The following is a 16,569-nucleotide window of genomic DNA, read 5'->3' as shown; positions in this document are numbered from 1 at the left end:
ATTTGTGGTATATTTAAGATAACCGACACTACATCCAAGAGGTGGGAGGTGCCCATCAACGGTTCTAGCTTCAACGTCCGGACGCCTGACACAACGGCAGGCGCCAATGGCGTCCAAACGCCACAAACTCAACAGTCTGAGATGCAAGACACAGACAAAGACCTCTACATTGTAGACACACCAGGTCCACAGGAACCATTTGCGTTCAACGTCCAGAGGAAGAGTTCTGGAGCTTCAATGTATGCTATATGCTTGTCCCATCACATTCCACTGTGTCCACACATCTTTATATCCACGGGTGTCCAATCGTTTAAGGCGCCGCAATTCTCTGTGCAGGTTTGCGTCCTTTAAATCGTGGGTTCTAATCCTGGTTCGCCCTGATTATGTTTCTAGGGTTCTCTGCATGATACCCTGCTCATGGGTTTCACCAAAGTGGTAACCGTCTGAGACCTGAATCACTTAGGGTTAACCGCCCACGTCAAGCTGATATAACCAACATACTAAACAAATGAAAGCTGCGTCATCCAATCTCACCCATTATACAAAATGAAGTTTTACACGCGACTGCAGCACGCTGGTGAGCACTGTCTGACCACTGTCCACTGTACCTGTGAAGATCCGGGGTAGAATAGGTCTTCAGCAACCCATGCTTGCAGTAAAAGGCGACTATGCTTGTCGTAACAGGCGATTAACGGTATCGGGTGGTCAGGCTTGCTGATTGGTTGATGATGTCATCGTTATCCCCATTGCCGTCATATAGCTGGAATATTGCTGAGCGCGGCGTTAAACAACGAACAAGCAAACACACTGTCCACTGTCCACACCTGTCTCAACCAACCGCCCTTGTAGCTGCTTGTCCCCATCAGCTCTAGGTCCGCCTCACGACTCTCACTGGACGTGCGGAGTCTCTTATTGGTATATCTGAAATATTACGGTTCCTGTAAGTGCATCATGTGACTAGTTTGTTTCCCGTGCAGTCTACAGACGCTGGGCCCTCTGTTGTTCGCTGACCAGTTCCTCCAGGTGAGCTACAGGGTCCCCAGCACTTTTCTGTACGGACTGGGCGAACACAGGGACGCCTTCATGCACAGCTTCAACTGGACCCGCTTCGTCATGTGGAACCGGGGGACACCGCCAGTGGTGAGAATGTTAACGGTTACCCATCTTCAAATTCGTCCAGTGTAACGCTTTCTATTTGTTAGGTGACTGGTGACTGGTGACTGGTGAAGGTACAAAATTAACTTTGAAAAGTATTCAAATAAACATGATATCCGTATCGTAATGTTTCAATGCCGTTATGTACCCTCTTGTTTCGACGTGAACAGTGACTGGCACGTTATCAAGTATGTATGGAACGTGGCTGACTGTGTCACCGTACCATCTCGCTGTAACGTATCTGTGGAATGTGACTGTGTCACTATAATCTCGCTATAATGTATATCTATGGAATGTGACACTATAATCTCGCTATAATGTATATCTATGGAATGTGACTGTGTCACTATAATCTCTCTATAACGTATATCTATGGAATGTGACTGTGTCACTATAATCTCTCTATAACGTATATCTATGGAATGTGACTGTGTCATTATAATCTCGCTATAACGTCTATCTATGGAATGTCACTGTGTCATTATAATCTCGCTATGACATATATCTATGGAATATGACTGTGTCTCTATAATCTCGCTATAACGTCTATCTATGGTATGTCACTGTGTCATTATAATCTCGCTATGACATATATCTATGGAATATGACTGTGTCTCTATAATCTCGCTATAACGTCTGTCTATGGAATGTGACTGTGTTGTTGTATCCGTGCATCCAGGAAGACAGGAACCTGTACGGCTCCCACCCCTTCTACCTGATGATGGAGGAGGACGGCAGCAGTCACGGTGTTCTCCTCCTCAACAGCAACGCACTAGGTCAGTCTCACCATATACCACGTGTCTACTATAGTCTCACCACACATCCTGTGTCTCGTCTCACCACACATCCTGTGTCTAGTCTCACCACACTCCCCGTGTCTAGTCTAACCACACACCCTGTGTCTCGTCTCACCACACACCCCGTGTCTAGTCTCACCACACACCCTGTGTCTAGTCTCACCACACACCCCGTGTCTCGTCTCACCACACACCCCGTGTCTCGTCTCACCACACACCCCGTGTCTCGTCTCACCACACATCCCGTGTCTCGTCTCACCACAGCCCCCGTGTGTCTTCTCACCACACACCCCGTGTCTCGTCTCACCACACACCTCGTGTCTAATCTTACAACACACCACGTGTCTTATATGAACCCAGCATATATAAGGCTTAGCATAAAGTTACAATTAATATTATTTAATCACAGCTTCTCTATCAGTTTTTGTATATTAACATTTTGCAAAGCGAACCTATTCGAATTTCTCAATGCATGACTGTCTTTACAAGCACTTAATTTCCTCTATATTCCCATAGTCAAGTGGTCCCGACTGGACTCGGGGTTGAATAATCCCCTTGCACGCTATTCCTTCGCGTGGGGTGGTCAGGCTCGGCAACTTCTTCACTGCGTGTCTATATCCCAGTACCAACTACTGGTGTATCTGGTCTACACTCCATTACAAGCTCGTGATAACGCTGCAACAATGCTCACTGGGGCGTTAAAAGCATTCACTTCATTTCCAAAGTAGAATCATATCCACTGGCCCAACCATCTGAGGCGTTGCATTGCGCTGTCGCGGCGCCTTAGACGACTGGGCCACCCGTGCCCCCATGAGACCTTTAGGAGTAGCTTTTACCTCTGGATACTGTCATTTAGCGCTCTTTGTTTATTGGATGTGCTCCATTGATTCCTTTGGGGTACCGACCGCCTCCGTGGTCTAGCGGTGGAGCGTCCGGCCGGAGAGCGGAAGGCCGTGTATTCGAACCCCGTCCGCGTCGTACCGAAAGACGTTAGAAGATGGTACTTGTTGTTACACTGCCTTGCGCCCGGCATTAAGGGGCCGAAACAAAGAGTTGTCAGCTCGGAGTCAGTGTCTGAGTGGGGTATTCATGTTAAACTGCGACGAGCACTATAAAATCGGCATTAGTCCGGACTAGTAGTACAAGCAGCCACACATACACTACTGCCTAGAAGTTCATTCCCCTTACACGCATGGGCAACGCGTTACGCAACCAGTGTGCATCGGGTTGGTCACGCGTGTGATACCCGTGTGCAACGCGTTGCACACGGGTGTGCACCCCGTCCGCCATTCGTGTGCAACGCGTGACACACTCATTAGAGGGGGAACAAACTTTTGACCAAAGGAGGACCCGTCTTAGCTAAACCTGGAGGTGGTAACTAGGAGAGAAAATTTTGTTATCCTGATGAAAAATGATAATACACATGTATTTCCTAATGTCTCCTTTCTTTATGTGATTTTGTGGGAATAACATGAATACTGTTGTGATCAAATAGATGTGTTTTGTTTTATACGACCATTGCTTCTAAATCCGATGGTGTTAAGAGAATACATGGTCCTGGAACATGTTATTGCAACTGAAATGCTTTTATTGTGATTTGACATTAACCGTCTGTAGTACGACTTTCAGTGATAATATGTATGAGGTTTGGCGGCGCATTGTTTTTATTGGACCCTAATTACTTTATGATGACTTGGACTCTTTATCACAGCTCCATAGCCGTGAGGCTGGAAAAGAGCAGCATGTAATTAATGAGGGTGGGTTATATCATTGAGGATACACTTGAAGGAGAGAATACTAATTACCGTACTACAGGAAGAGACCTGTAGACGTAAGCGCGGGGTTGTGTTTTAGCTGGCCGTTCGATAATGGCCGCCAGGAGAAGTGAGCTTTGACTGCGTCATCTAAAATAAATAATAAGATACAGCAGTGTTATTTTCACGGTCTGTTGAATAAACTCCCAATGCAACGGTCAATGTATCTTCTACTTGATCCTTGATACATCATTTGGGCATTCACAATATATAGTATTTCAACGTACAAAAGAGCACTGATCTAAAGCAATTCCGCGGGAGTAGTTGTTACCTGTGCATTACTGTATTTTCTCAGTGAGTACCCGGATGATATAGCAGAAATCTAGACTTGTTCGCGACCTGTGCTCGCCATTCGTAAGCGCATTTTTATTGAAAGTAGAAGGACATATGGTCACACTGATCAACAAAAATGAAATACAGTTTTTGAAATGTAGGTATATTTGTGGGGAGCATCGGTAATGGTGATGCAGTTTTGATAAGTCACTTGCTTGGGAATTGTGCGATCTTCGTGTACACTATTTTGACTTGCAACACAAAGTATATATTTCATCTGCACATTGCTTATTTTACCGTGTGTATATGTTTACATTCAAAATGTAAACAGATTTCACTAAGGAAATGTATTAAACGCCTAAATATTCAGTTTATTTTACAAATTAACTGAAAAATATGTCCATCTTTATTAATATGATAACGAATTCCAAATATTTGTTTATGTTTAATATCATCACCAAGTACAGTTCTGTATTGTTTGGCTTCTTTTCTTAGCATAATTAATATATTGTGATGTGTTTAAGCTCTTTTGGTCGTCTTTATCATTTTTAGTCAGTCGGTTAAATAAATGAATGGATTATTCAGTCAATTTGTAAAATGACTGAAATATTTAGATATTTAATAAATTGCCTGAGTGAATCATATTTTACACATTGACTGTAACATAAACACGCTTACAAAAGAAAATACTTGTGAAAACAACGTCTATCGCGCATCGAAAAACTTCCCAACCAAACGGAAAGGAACAAGAATGATTCTGTTCAAAGCTGCAGCGAATGAATGAAAACAAAATGCAAATATCATTATTACAACCTACAAAAGTTATAATGTATCCGGGAATATCAACATAAAGGAACAATATCTATTGCGTCTGCAGCTGTACAAAAATACTTATTCGATGTCAAATGTCTATGTGAGAATCAAATACTTTAATAAGAATTATTTGGAAACAATATTTGGAATATATATGAAATATATTAAAATATTTAAATATATCGTTTTTAAACGTTATTTAAATGTATCGAATATTATAACCCGTGTCTGTTTCTTAACTGATCACTTAGTTTGTTTCAATTGTTTCACATAGGTGCCAAGTTAGCTGAGAAAGCCCACGTGACAACTATTTTTATAATGTCCACGGTTCTTAAAAACATACATTGAGTTAGATAACAATGAACAACCAGTCAGTGTATTATCGGTTACCCTTTGAACAAAGTATGTTGTTTTTACATCTGTACTTCACGCCATGATATGAGTGTATTCCCTAGGTTTAGTAACCCTACCTTCACATGTAAACACTTACTTTTGACATATCCACTGTGCAAGATAACAGTAATTAATCAATCAACGTATTTCCTGTTGATCCTTTGATGTCTGGGAATGATCAGTTGATTTACAAAAAAAGTAAATCAACTGATCATACATATCTTGCTGGGCTGCCACGTGCATAATTCACATTCCACCTCACTTCAAACCTGGATTTAGATTAAATAATTACCCCAGGTACAAGAAAGACCAAATTTGAACCTTTATCCGGTAATCTGAGTGGTGCTACAACTGAGTATACATAATATAAATTCATTAACTGAGCAGCATGTGAATTACGACAAATACAGAAGTGTAGGGTTATACCAGAAAATGTGGATGACAACAAGGGAGTAGTAATTGTATCATCCACGCAATCCGAAATCTGCAAATGCTTTCACTCAGGGATACTTTTTTTATTATCAAACTGTAACAATCAGGGGTATTTCCAAATAACGACATCCGATGAGCTTTCGCCGTTATTTGTCTGTTTGTTTAGGCTGAAGAAATTAATTACCATGCGCCCTTTGTTGAAATCTTCATAGATCACGGGTAACCAATCAGTTTTCAAAAATGCGTAAGTTTATTTAGCTGTCCTTGCAGACTGGTAGCCCAGTCTCTTGTCACGCTCGGTTGCGTTAACGAGCAAATTGACTCACGGCAGCTAGTAAGCCCAAGCGGAAATCCAAAGGTCGTATTACCTGAAGAATCAACCTTCATTTGCGAAATATCTACTGCTTTTAAAATCAATATTTCTCCCAATACTAAAATTCAGAACTTTCTGACCAAGGATTACCAGTTGAAACTGGTCGATGGCTGAACATTCCCAGGGAAGACAGCCAGTGTCCACTCTGTGATTCTATCGCTGTGGGAGATGAATTGCATTATTCATTCCGATGTGAAGCTTTACACCAACGGCGATATGAACTCTTAAATAAGCAATATCTTAAGTTTCCAAACATTTAAGAAAATTATGACCACTAACAGTGTAAGAAATCTAAAAGGCCTATCTAAATTCCTTAACAATGTGTACAATACAATTGGTAAATTGTATTAGTATCCACGTATCCTATTTTTATTATTTTTGTTAAATTGTACATAATAAAAATTGTAGATAATTGTATGTCATGTTATTCTAAGAATAAATGAGTTTGAGTTTGAGTTCGACACCCGAGAAGAAGCCAGAGATTAGTGCTCCTTTTTGAATAGTTTACAATCATGTGTTTTAGGGTTAGCTGTGTTGGCTTAAACGTATTTTTATTTCAAAAGAAATCTGGATCGGTAAACAAGCAAAACTTGCTTATGTAATAGCTCTCCAGGTAACAACTTAACAACAGCTGGATATATATATATAACAGAGTGATGAACATAAACATACAAAATGCACAAATGAAATACACGAAGCCAGTACACTGAAGCAAGTGGTGTCTGTGAAATAAGGTAATGCAGTTTTCCTTTACTACATGCATAAAATTAAGCTACTCAAACCTTTTGCTTTTGACAATGATGTCATGAACTGATTTAAGAAGAGTCATGTTTGTAGAACTGCTTAACTACTGCCATGTAATATCATGTTTAGACCATACCCATGTGTGTAGAAATACACAGTATTTCTGATATTATCGTATTTTTTAACAGTTATAGAAAAAGTGAATTGCATCTTCAAGGTGATATCCACAAGTGCAGTCTGGTATGTCTGATACATGTCGTCTAAACTTATCAGCGTTTAAGTCACTGCAGCCGAGCCTAAGGCGACAGTGGACAATTTGGCATGATCTATGAAAATATTTGAAGTCAAAATTATTAATAATTGCATCAGAACGATTAATTAAGGATTTGATTTCTTTTAATGAGCGAGCATTAGTTACTTCATCGGATAGAGGGTTCCGCAGGTTGATCATATCCAGAAGAAATGATAATAAGCATAGGTCTGTGTTCTACATTTGATTGTTTGTATGTTGAATCTTTTTCTAAGGTTATATTTGCTGTTATCAGAGAATTGAATATACACTTTTCAAATATTTTGGCTAAGCAACTTGTGAGTGCTACAGGTCTATGATTTGGGCATTCATGTTCATCGCTGACACTGACACCGCATCAGCCCGGCAGTGGACTTGACACAGTTATTTGCGCACTGATTATATAACTCCTACAGACAGGTGGGGTGGTTGTTCAAAGCGAAACGGACGACCCCGTCTGTTATCTAATAAATGCTGTGCGGCGCCTTTGATCTTGCCTCCAACCATACACCTTATAGTAGTAAACGACTATCAGGATGGCCTGGAAATAAACACAATTCTGTCTGCCCAGTGTATCCACAATTAACTAGAATGCTTCATATCTACAAATATATATATAGAAAATTGCATCAGTGTGGTTTATCATGTACAATGCTTTCTTACGCTTGGTGAGGCAGACTGAAATTGAACATTAGGATAACGTCAGCAGGGATAAAAGAGGTCATACCAAAGAACTTTATTTACTAGTGGAAAAATCAGACATTCCGATCAACCACTACAAGCCCCGGTCGGATCTCAAGGTTGACCAGATCAACACCCCAAAGGAATATCTCTACGCCAAACAAGGAGTCCCTTTCGTCATGGTGCACAAGAAGTGGGGGACAGGACATCGAGTAAGACATCACAAACTACACAGACTTGTACCACTTCTTCCAGAGTAGTGGCGTACCGACCTCAAACCACTTCGTCGCCAATACCGCCGCCCTCCTTGCCAAGAGTCTCTACCAGAATCCCGACCCCCGGGATGAGAAGCTGACCAAGAGACTACTACAAGGACTAAACTTAATTTTTTTTTATATAATTTTTTTGGGGGTTGGGGGGGTGGGGGGGGGGGGGGGGTGTGTTTGCACTTCTTTATTTAATCATTACGCTTTTTTACCCTAATAGTATAAGTGCTTCCCCGTGTGCGAGATAGGCTAAAGTCGGAAAGCGCACGTTAAATCTCCGAGGTACCTATCTACCAGAACTTTATTTGCTGTTCTGGTCATACATAAATATATGTAAGTTACGTACATGGGGAGGCTAGATTATTTACAGCTTACAGCAATATAGTGCAAATATTATGTTCAATAAAAGAAAACGTTGATAGATCTATAACACACTTTTTGTACTTTTAAACAAACTGTGGACTTTTAAGACATTTTCGCTTATTGTAATAACATCTAGCTAACCAATCATGTCTATCTATGAAATCTACAAGCATAGTTGCTGTCAAACCTAAAAAACATATACAGGGAGGTAAGTTTTGACTTGCCAGGCACCTTAAGGTGAGTTTACTTTTAAACTGTCAAAAGCTATTGTCCCTTCAATACTAGTATAAGTCTGGAAGCTGTCTCTCGGACTGTTATGAGTTATGATGTATTTTATGATATAACTGGGGAATGTTCAAATTAGTTACTGTCATTTAATCCAACGTTCTAACTGTCAACTGTGTCTACAGGATCATAGGTTTGGTTATATATCTCCTCCCCGTCTCTATGTCTTAAGTTGGTAATCGGTAACTGCGGTCCAAATGTATCAACTTATTCATCTATTGTTGCAAACTTGACTGATTTAAACATATCTTATTGATCATGAACTACTCAGTCAGTCAAGCACCTGTATCAGAAATGTAAAACCAGCCATGTTTCATGTAGTCCCAATATCACTGAAAAATGCCGATGTAACGTGACATATAAATTTACTCACAGACAATATATTTTTCGTGAGAGTGAAGCACAATTTTATTAAAGTTTTATTAACAATTTCATAAACTATAATAATATTAATATTAAAATTCATCATCACTTGCCAAGTTTATGAAAATGTCCCCATTTGGGAGATGTCACATATAAACAAGGATTCGAACTAAATTTGATCGTCTTTGACACTGAGGTTTATCCCCACTTTGCCAGCAAACTGCAGAAGATTAACAGTGAGTGAGTGAGCATCGTTTCTATGTTTATACAAGAAAAGATGTCATGCCAAAAACGCTCACAGTAGTTAGTGAGTAAACTCACGACCTGTCATGACCTGGTTGAGTGACTTCCTCCAATCAACATGAAAGGATTACCCACAGAGAAAGAAAGGATTAAAGTCACCCATAAATCTTCTCCTAACGTAGTACTCCAACTTCTAAATGCCTCTCAAAGAAGGATTAAAATCCTAAAGATATCCTATCTACGTGGTATAGGTACTCACAACCTCTAATAATAAACTGTTACGTTTGGTATCCCCAGCAATACTCACCATGGTCATTGGGCAAATGTAAAAATCACAAACCCTAACGAGATTCTGTCAACATGGTCACACCCGGTGATTGTGAAGATCTCAAATTCTATCAACTGTCAGACAGCATGGCTGTTCATATTCATTTACAACATCCTCTTATAATTAGTATAAAAGTGTCCCACACAAAACCTTCTTTTATTTATTCTTTCAATACAACACAGAAAGTGGGATGTGGGGAAATGGGACATATTCCTACGTGAAATAATGAGACATTAGTAGTGGTGACGGCTATATCATAATTGTACTGTCTAAAGCATAAATTTGGCGAACGAAAAACGTTATATTTGCAATCAAATGGAATGACTCGTGTGGGCAAATGAATATGTTCGCAATCCACAAACAATCATTTTATTAATGGCGAACATTTACCAACCCGCGACAATCGTGTCAACACGGGGTTCCCCTAGCAATAAACTCGCATCTAAATTCACTACTGTTCTACTGTCGGCTAGCCACAATGGCTAGACTGGACCCTAGTGGAATGGTTCATGCCATAAAAGTCAACCGAACACTAATTAAGATGGGCCGACCTTGTATTTACGGTCTGGTGAGCACAGCTCAATGGCCGCTCATTAACTCAAATTTCACATCTCACTGTTTTGTTTCATCTCACTATTCATTTGATAAATTTGTCAACTTCAACTGGAACCCGGTCCCGTGTTACACGGGACGCACACCCGTTGCACACCCGTGCACCCGTTGCACACCCGTGTCCAACGGGTGCTCACCCCGTGTGCAACCCGTTGAGCACCCGTGTCACATGCGTGTTACACGAGTTCTCAACGCGTGTTAGGGGAATGAACTTTTAGGCAGTAGTGTACACGTGCATGCACGTCACTAGATTAGTGCAATAATCTTGAACGCGACGTTAAAGCCCATTCACTTTTTGGGAACCATGTTTTAATGCCTCCTGATTTCTGCCTTTCCCGTAGAGGTCATGCTTCAGCCAGCCCCAGCCGTCACTTGGCGGGCCATCGGGGGGATACTCGACTTTTACGTGTTCCTTGGACCGGGTCCTGATGAAGTCATCCAGCAATACACACAGCTGATTGGACGCAGCTTCATGCCGCCATATTGGGGTCTTGGTTTCCACGTGTGTCGCTATGGTTACAACACTGCCAACAGGACCCGCCAGGTGCTTGAGAGGATCCGAGATGCCGGGGTTCCTGTGGTAGGTCCATCTGTCAGGCGAAATACTGGATCTGTTTCTTTACGAGAAAGTAGGACCATTTCAAAGCGATTTATTGTTTCAAATATGTACTGTATAGATTCATTAATTATTAATATTTTGTTACTCATAACCCGTCCGCCAAATAAAAGTGCCCCCGTGTCATATTTTCTAAATGTTTGAAAAGACCTTTTTACTAAAATTTTCTTATTTGAACGTTTTGACGAAACGTTTGCATACACCATTGATAGTGTGTGAGAGTCGCCGGAAAACATTGCTATTGTCACCAGGACAACGCGTCTGTTCTTATTTCGAGGCTCAGGGAGCGTGCCTAAAGGGGACCCCGTGGTACATTAAACTCAAGTTGTATTTTGATGATTTGAGACTTTCTGATAAAATCTCCCTCCTCAAATAGTCTGTTTTGAAAAAAAAGTAGCCTAACCTAATCCCAAAGACATCCCGTGTGTTCCCAAGTTACAACAGTTCCCCATGCTCTCAAGTACTTGTCGCATAAAGCTAATACATAGGATCGAATGGTCAGGCTTGGTTACTTGGTTGCTGTGTCATCGTACCCTTGACGGCGTGGAGTGTTGCTCATTATATCATTCACTGGATTGCCTGGTCGAGACACGACTACTTACAGCTTAAATATTGCTGAGTGCGGTGTTACATACACATCATTCACTTCATTTCCAAGTAAGGTTGTGTGTGGTTTTTTTAATGATGAGTCTGGATTAAACGTTCCATAACCAGCTTTCATTACATTACTGTAGGACGTCCAGTGGAACGACATCGACTACATGGACGGTCTGAAGGACTTCACGACCTCGCCGACATTCGGCGACCAGGCGGGACTAGTGGATTACGTCCACTCCCTCGGCATGCACTACGTCATCATCACGGTAAGACAGCCCTATGAACATTTGCAGGGGCCGTGAGGTAGCCTAGTGGTTAAAGCGTTCACTGGTCACACTGAAGATCCGGGTTCGATTCCGCTCACTGGTACAATGTGTGAAGCCCATTTCACGTGTTCTCCGCCGTGATATTGCTGGAATATTGCTAACATCGGCGTAAAACCATACTCACTCACTCACGAAAGGTTTGTACGGTAATCTGGAGCGCTTACAACCAATTACAACGACGCCGTAACCACTCCCTACTTGTGGTGACCATTAAAACAATCCTCTTACTGAACTTTTGAGTGTCTAGCTTTCGTGTGTCAGTCTGTCATACGTATTACCATGCCGTAGAACAAACCCAGTGAGTGAGTGAGTGAGTGAATACGGTTTTACGCCGCTTTTAGCAATATTCCAGCAATATCACGGCGGGGGACACCAGAAATGGGCTTCACACTTTGTACCCATGTCGGGAATCGAACCCGGGTCTTCGGCGTGTCGAGCGAACACTTTAACCACTAGGCTACCCGCCCGCCCAAGAATAAACCCAGATCCACGTGTGATGATAACATATGACCTTGACATTGCTGTGGCAGGACCCCGGGATAAGCAACAGCCAACCTGCGGGTTCCTATGCACCGTATGACCTTGGGATGAAGATGGGCATCTTTATTCGGAAGTCAGACAACGATGACCCCTTGGTGTCAAAGGTACAAACACTGTACACTGTCTACATCTTGCAAGGGCAAGCGAAGTCCCAAGGGATAGTTTTATTGGGTTTTTCGAATGCCAACCATTCCTATCGACTGTAAACTCAAATATAGACAACGTAACCTATCATGTACTCGGTAGGTGTCTCCACAGGATAAAGGCAACGAATGAACACGCTATAGGTTAAGTCATATGCAAAACGTCAGGTAGATACTACTTTCAGTGTTTACAAAGATGGCGTCGCCCTTTATCGGCTATTGATTCAAAATTGATCGGGGATCTGGACAAATTACTGGGACAATTGTTATCATCACCTGATTAATAGTCTAAATACCAAAACCCAACGTCTAGCTGAGGCGTAGATGAGCAACATCGGAAATATAAAGGAAGCAATTTATCGAGGACATTAGGCATATCAATGTCCATACATTGCTCGTAGACCTCTGCGGTTTGGGGCTTTTCTCGAATATGTTAATGACTGGTAATGTGTTTTTTTTATGAAAACGTGATGCAGTTTGAAATAGTTGTTGCTTATGAGATACAAGTAACATCAACTTCATGACGACATTGTCTCCCCTGGGGCGGTCGGGTAGCCCAGTGGTTAAAGCGTTCGCTCGTCACGCCGAAGACCCGGGTTCGATTCCCGACATGGGTACAATGTGTGAAGCCCATTTCTGGTGTCCCCGGCCGTGATATTGCTGGAATATTGCTAAAAGCGGCGTAAAACCATACTCACTCACTCACTCACTCACTCATTGTCTCCCCTTCCCCTTCTCCTGCAGGTGTGGCCCGGCGACACCGTGTTCCCCGACTTCACCCACCCCGACTCGCAGCTCTACTGGACACTGATGGTCAAGAACTTCCACGACAAGGTCCAGTTTGATGGCATTTGGCTGGTAGGTATTGGATGGACACGAGTGGACCTGACGATATGTCAAAACATATATGTGTGATGTCAGTAGACACGATTCCGAATGTGATGTATGTTGGTAGTCAAGTAGACACGGGCATGTGTGATGGGTTTGCTGTCACACAGTTGATGACAAAGTAAGGCACAAGCTATGTGAAGAAATGAAACCAGTGAGTTGTCTTTTTACTACTTGTAGGACATGAACGACATCTCCAGCTTCGTGGACGGTTCTGTGACGGGCTGCACGGAGTCCAACACCACGTACGACGACCCGCCGTATCTGCCAGGTACACGAACTGACGCTGAGAGCAGGAACTATAGCATCTTCCCGAGGCAAGAGAGTTAACTGACTTTAAAAGTCCAGTTTCCACCCTTGCCGAACTAGGCTGGAATTCCTGGGCTCGATCGTAGCGCCACCAGTGGCTATTACGAGTTATGTCCCTTCTATGCCTCTCCAGTGGACCAATCAGATTCCACCTCTAGTATCACTTGCATTTGCCTCAAACAAAGCGGCGGCGCCCAGTTAAGACGATCTGATCGATAATCAAGATCTATATATTGTGATAAAACGAGTCTTACACCGCGAAGCGCAATAAATCACGTGAGCACCTTGATTAATAACATGAAAAGATTTGAAAAATATCCGTTGACAACGAGTTGGCGGTGCACATGTTTTGCAAATCCTCCAATCGACCGAAATCTGCATGACAGTTTACGAACCGGATTTCGATTTTGTTACGCGATTTTCATTGGACTATGACTCGTTAGTCCAGCCAAAATGTAACTCCATAATACCAGCCTTGTTCGGCAAGGATGGAAACTGGACTTTTATAGTCAGTTAACTCCCTTGCCTCGGGAAGATGGGACTATAGCGCCCGAATAAATCCACAGACTATAGTTATATGAAAAGCCAGTTATTGATATGGAAGTCACTAATTGAGGACACTGTCTCAAGGAGAGTGTGTAGACGGTTTCTTTCATTACAGAACCTTCATAAGATTTCACACTTGAGTACAATTTCTGAAATTCTCAGCATAATTACGTTGTGAAATGAAAACTAGATGACTTGATCCCTTACCTCTCATTTCTGTCAGCTGTGTACGGCGACCGCCTCTACACCCGCACCATCTGCACGTCGTCGCGACATCACTGCTCCCGCAACTACAACATCCACAACATGTACGGCTTGACGGAGACTAACGCCACCTACCAGTAAGCGGCAGAGACTCAAGAAATATAACGTAACATTGGTAACGGTAAAACTGGGAGCAGAAACTCCACCATATCTTAAGATTCTCCAACGCTAGTCTTATTCAAATAACATGTTTTATATCTCTCACTGTGGTGATCTGACAAATGCCCCAATGGGAGATCTCGTGAGGTTTACACTGAGCAAACTACGACCGCTCAGCTTACAAGAAGGACGCGTGGGGTTTTGAGTTTGCATGTTTCTAAAGTGATTCGGCTACATTTCTTGCAAGTAGATGCCCTGGCGACATGCATGGTATGTAAAATAACGACACAAATGTGTCAGTTCCGTCTTTATTAGTTCCATTTGGAACTACCCCTTCATATTCTTTTTCGATTAGTTTTTCTGATCTTAATGCTTCGCTCACTAATTTAGAATTTAGAAACCTCGACGCTGATTGGTCCATTAGAAAGTTCTCATGTGGAGGGTTTGACAGATCTTCACGCGGTAAAATATGATTGTTATAACATTTCTATGTCCTACTGCTTCCCTGATATTTCCCAGTTGTTATGAAGATAGCAACAGCCGCAAGACGAGGAGCTTTCCCTCGCCGTAATGTTATTCTTATACTGTGCAATCACACCGTAACGTGTTTTCTCGTCATTTGTAGGGCTTTGAAGGCAGTCAGAAAAGGTCACAGACCCTTCATCATTTCAAGGTCAACTTTCCCAGGTCAAGGTCATTACGGAGGCCACTGGAGCGGTGACAATGCAGCAACCTATTGGGACATGAATCGGTCAATCTCAGGTCAGTCCCACCCTGTTCGTGATATATAAACCTCTGTTACATGTTGTACATTTATCACAGAGATCCTTAGCTTCTCCCCGTTCGTGATGTAATAACCTCTGTTACATGTTGTACATTTACCACACAGAGATCCTTAGCTTTTCCCCGTTCGTGATGTCATAACCTCTGTTACATGTTGTACATTTACCACTCAGAGATCCTTAGCTTTTCCCCGTTCGTGATGTCATAACCTCTGTTATATGTTGTACATTTACTACACAAGGATCGTCAGCTTTTCCCCGTTCGTGATGTCATAACCTCTGTTACATGTTGTGCGTTTACCACACAGAGATCCTTAGCTTTTCCCCGTTCGTGATGTCATAACCTCTGTTACATGTTGTACATTTACCACTCAGAGATCCTTAACTTTTCCCCGTTCGTGATGTCATAACCTCTGTTACATGTTGTACATTTACCACTCAGAGATCCTTAGCTTTTCCCCGTTCGTGATGTCATAACCTCTGTTACATGTTGTACATTTACCACTCAGAGATCCTTAGCTTTTCCCCGTTCGTGATGTCATAACCTCTGTTATATGTTGTACATTTACTACACAAGGATCGTCAGCTTTTCCCCGTTCGTGATGTCATAACCTCTGTTACATGTTGTGCGTTTACCACACAGAGATCCTTAGCTTTTCCCCGTTCGTGATGTCATAACCTCTGTTACATGTTGTACATTTACCACTCAGAGATCCTTAACTTTTCCCCGTTCGTGATGTCATAACCTCTGTTACATGTTGTACATTTACCACACAGGGATCTTCAGCTTCTCCCTGCTCACTATGTGATATATATACAATGATATACATATACAACACACAGATCCTCATACTCTCCCTTTTCGTAATATATAGAGCATATTAAAGTGAATATATCTTCTTTATCTTCGATCTTTGATATATATATATATATCACTTGAAATCACTTGTTTTATACCCCACTCAGATAAATTCTCTCTACCTAACACGCAGGGAAGTATCACCATCCCTTGTAATTGCGAATTATAAAGTAGTTACGTGTTCGCAAAATCATGAAAAAGATATAAAAAATAAGAAATATTTTTTTAGGTCAATACAATTCTGTATCATACATTAGGATATGAGTTCATACAAAATCAACTTCAAAAAAAATAATTCTTGAAATCTACGAGAGTGCTGTTGGAAGAGAAAGAATACACACTGACAAAGTAACAAAAAAGGACGCTTTGCGAAACG

The 16,569-nt window shown here is 41.8% G+C and overlaps 1 protein-coding gene across 1 annotated transcript in view; it reads left to right on the top strand.

The window, feature by feature from the left end:
* LOC139469628 (lysosomal alpha-glucosidase-like) overlaps positions 1 to 16,569 on the top strand; it is a 28,301-nt gene that overhangs the window by 892 nt on the left and 10,840 nt on the right. Inside the window, exons 2-11 of the mRNA XM_071251852.1 lie at positions 19 to 239; positions 978 to 1,140; positions 1,835 to 1,931; positions 10,566 to 10,804; positions 11,575 to 11,703; positions 12,294 to 12,407; positions 13,191 to 13,304; positions 13,515 to 13,605; positions 14,413 to 14,530; positions 15,178 to 15,314. Coding sequence (XP_071107953.1) covers positions 19 to 239; positions 978 to 1,140; positions 1,835 to 1,931; positions 10,566 to 10,804; positions 11,575 to 11,703; positions 12,294 to 12,407; positions 13,191 to 13,304; positions 13,515 to 13,605; positions 14,413 to 14,530; positions 15,178 to 15,314 — 1,423 coding nt within the window. The remainder of the gene's footprint in view (positions 1 to 18; positions 240 to 977; positions 1,141 to 1,834; positions 1,932 to 10,565; positions 10,805 to 11,574; positions 11,704 to 12,293; positions 12,408 to 13,190; positions 13,305 to 13,514; positions 13,606 to 14,412; positions 14,531 to 15,177; positions 15,315 to 16,569) is intronic.

The sequence above is a fragment of the Haliotis cracherodii genome, unplaced genomic scaffold, assembly GCF_022045235.1.
Source record: "Haliotis cracherodii isolate W230 unplaced genomic scaffold, xgHalCrac1.p SCAF_2, whole genome shotgun sequence".
NCBI classification, from domain to species: domain Eukaryota; kingdom Metazoa; phylum Mollusca; class Gastropoda; order Lepetellida; family Haliotidae; genus Haliotis; species Haliotis cracherodii.
The sequence above is the reverse complement of the archived record's forward strand: the minus strand, read 5'-3'. Positions and strand labels throughout refer to the sequence as shown.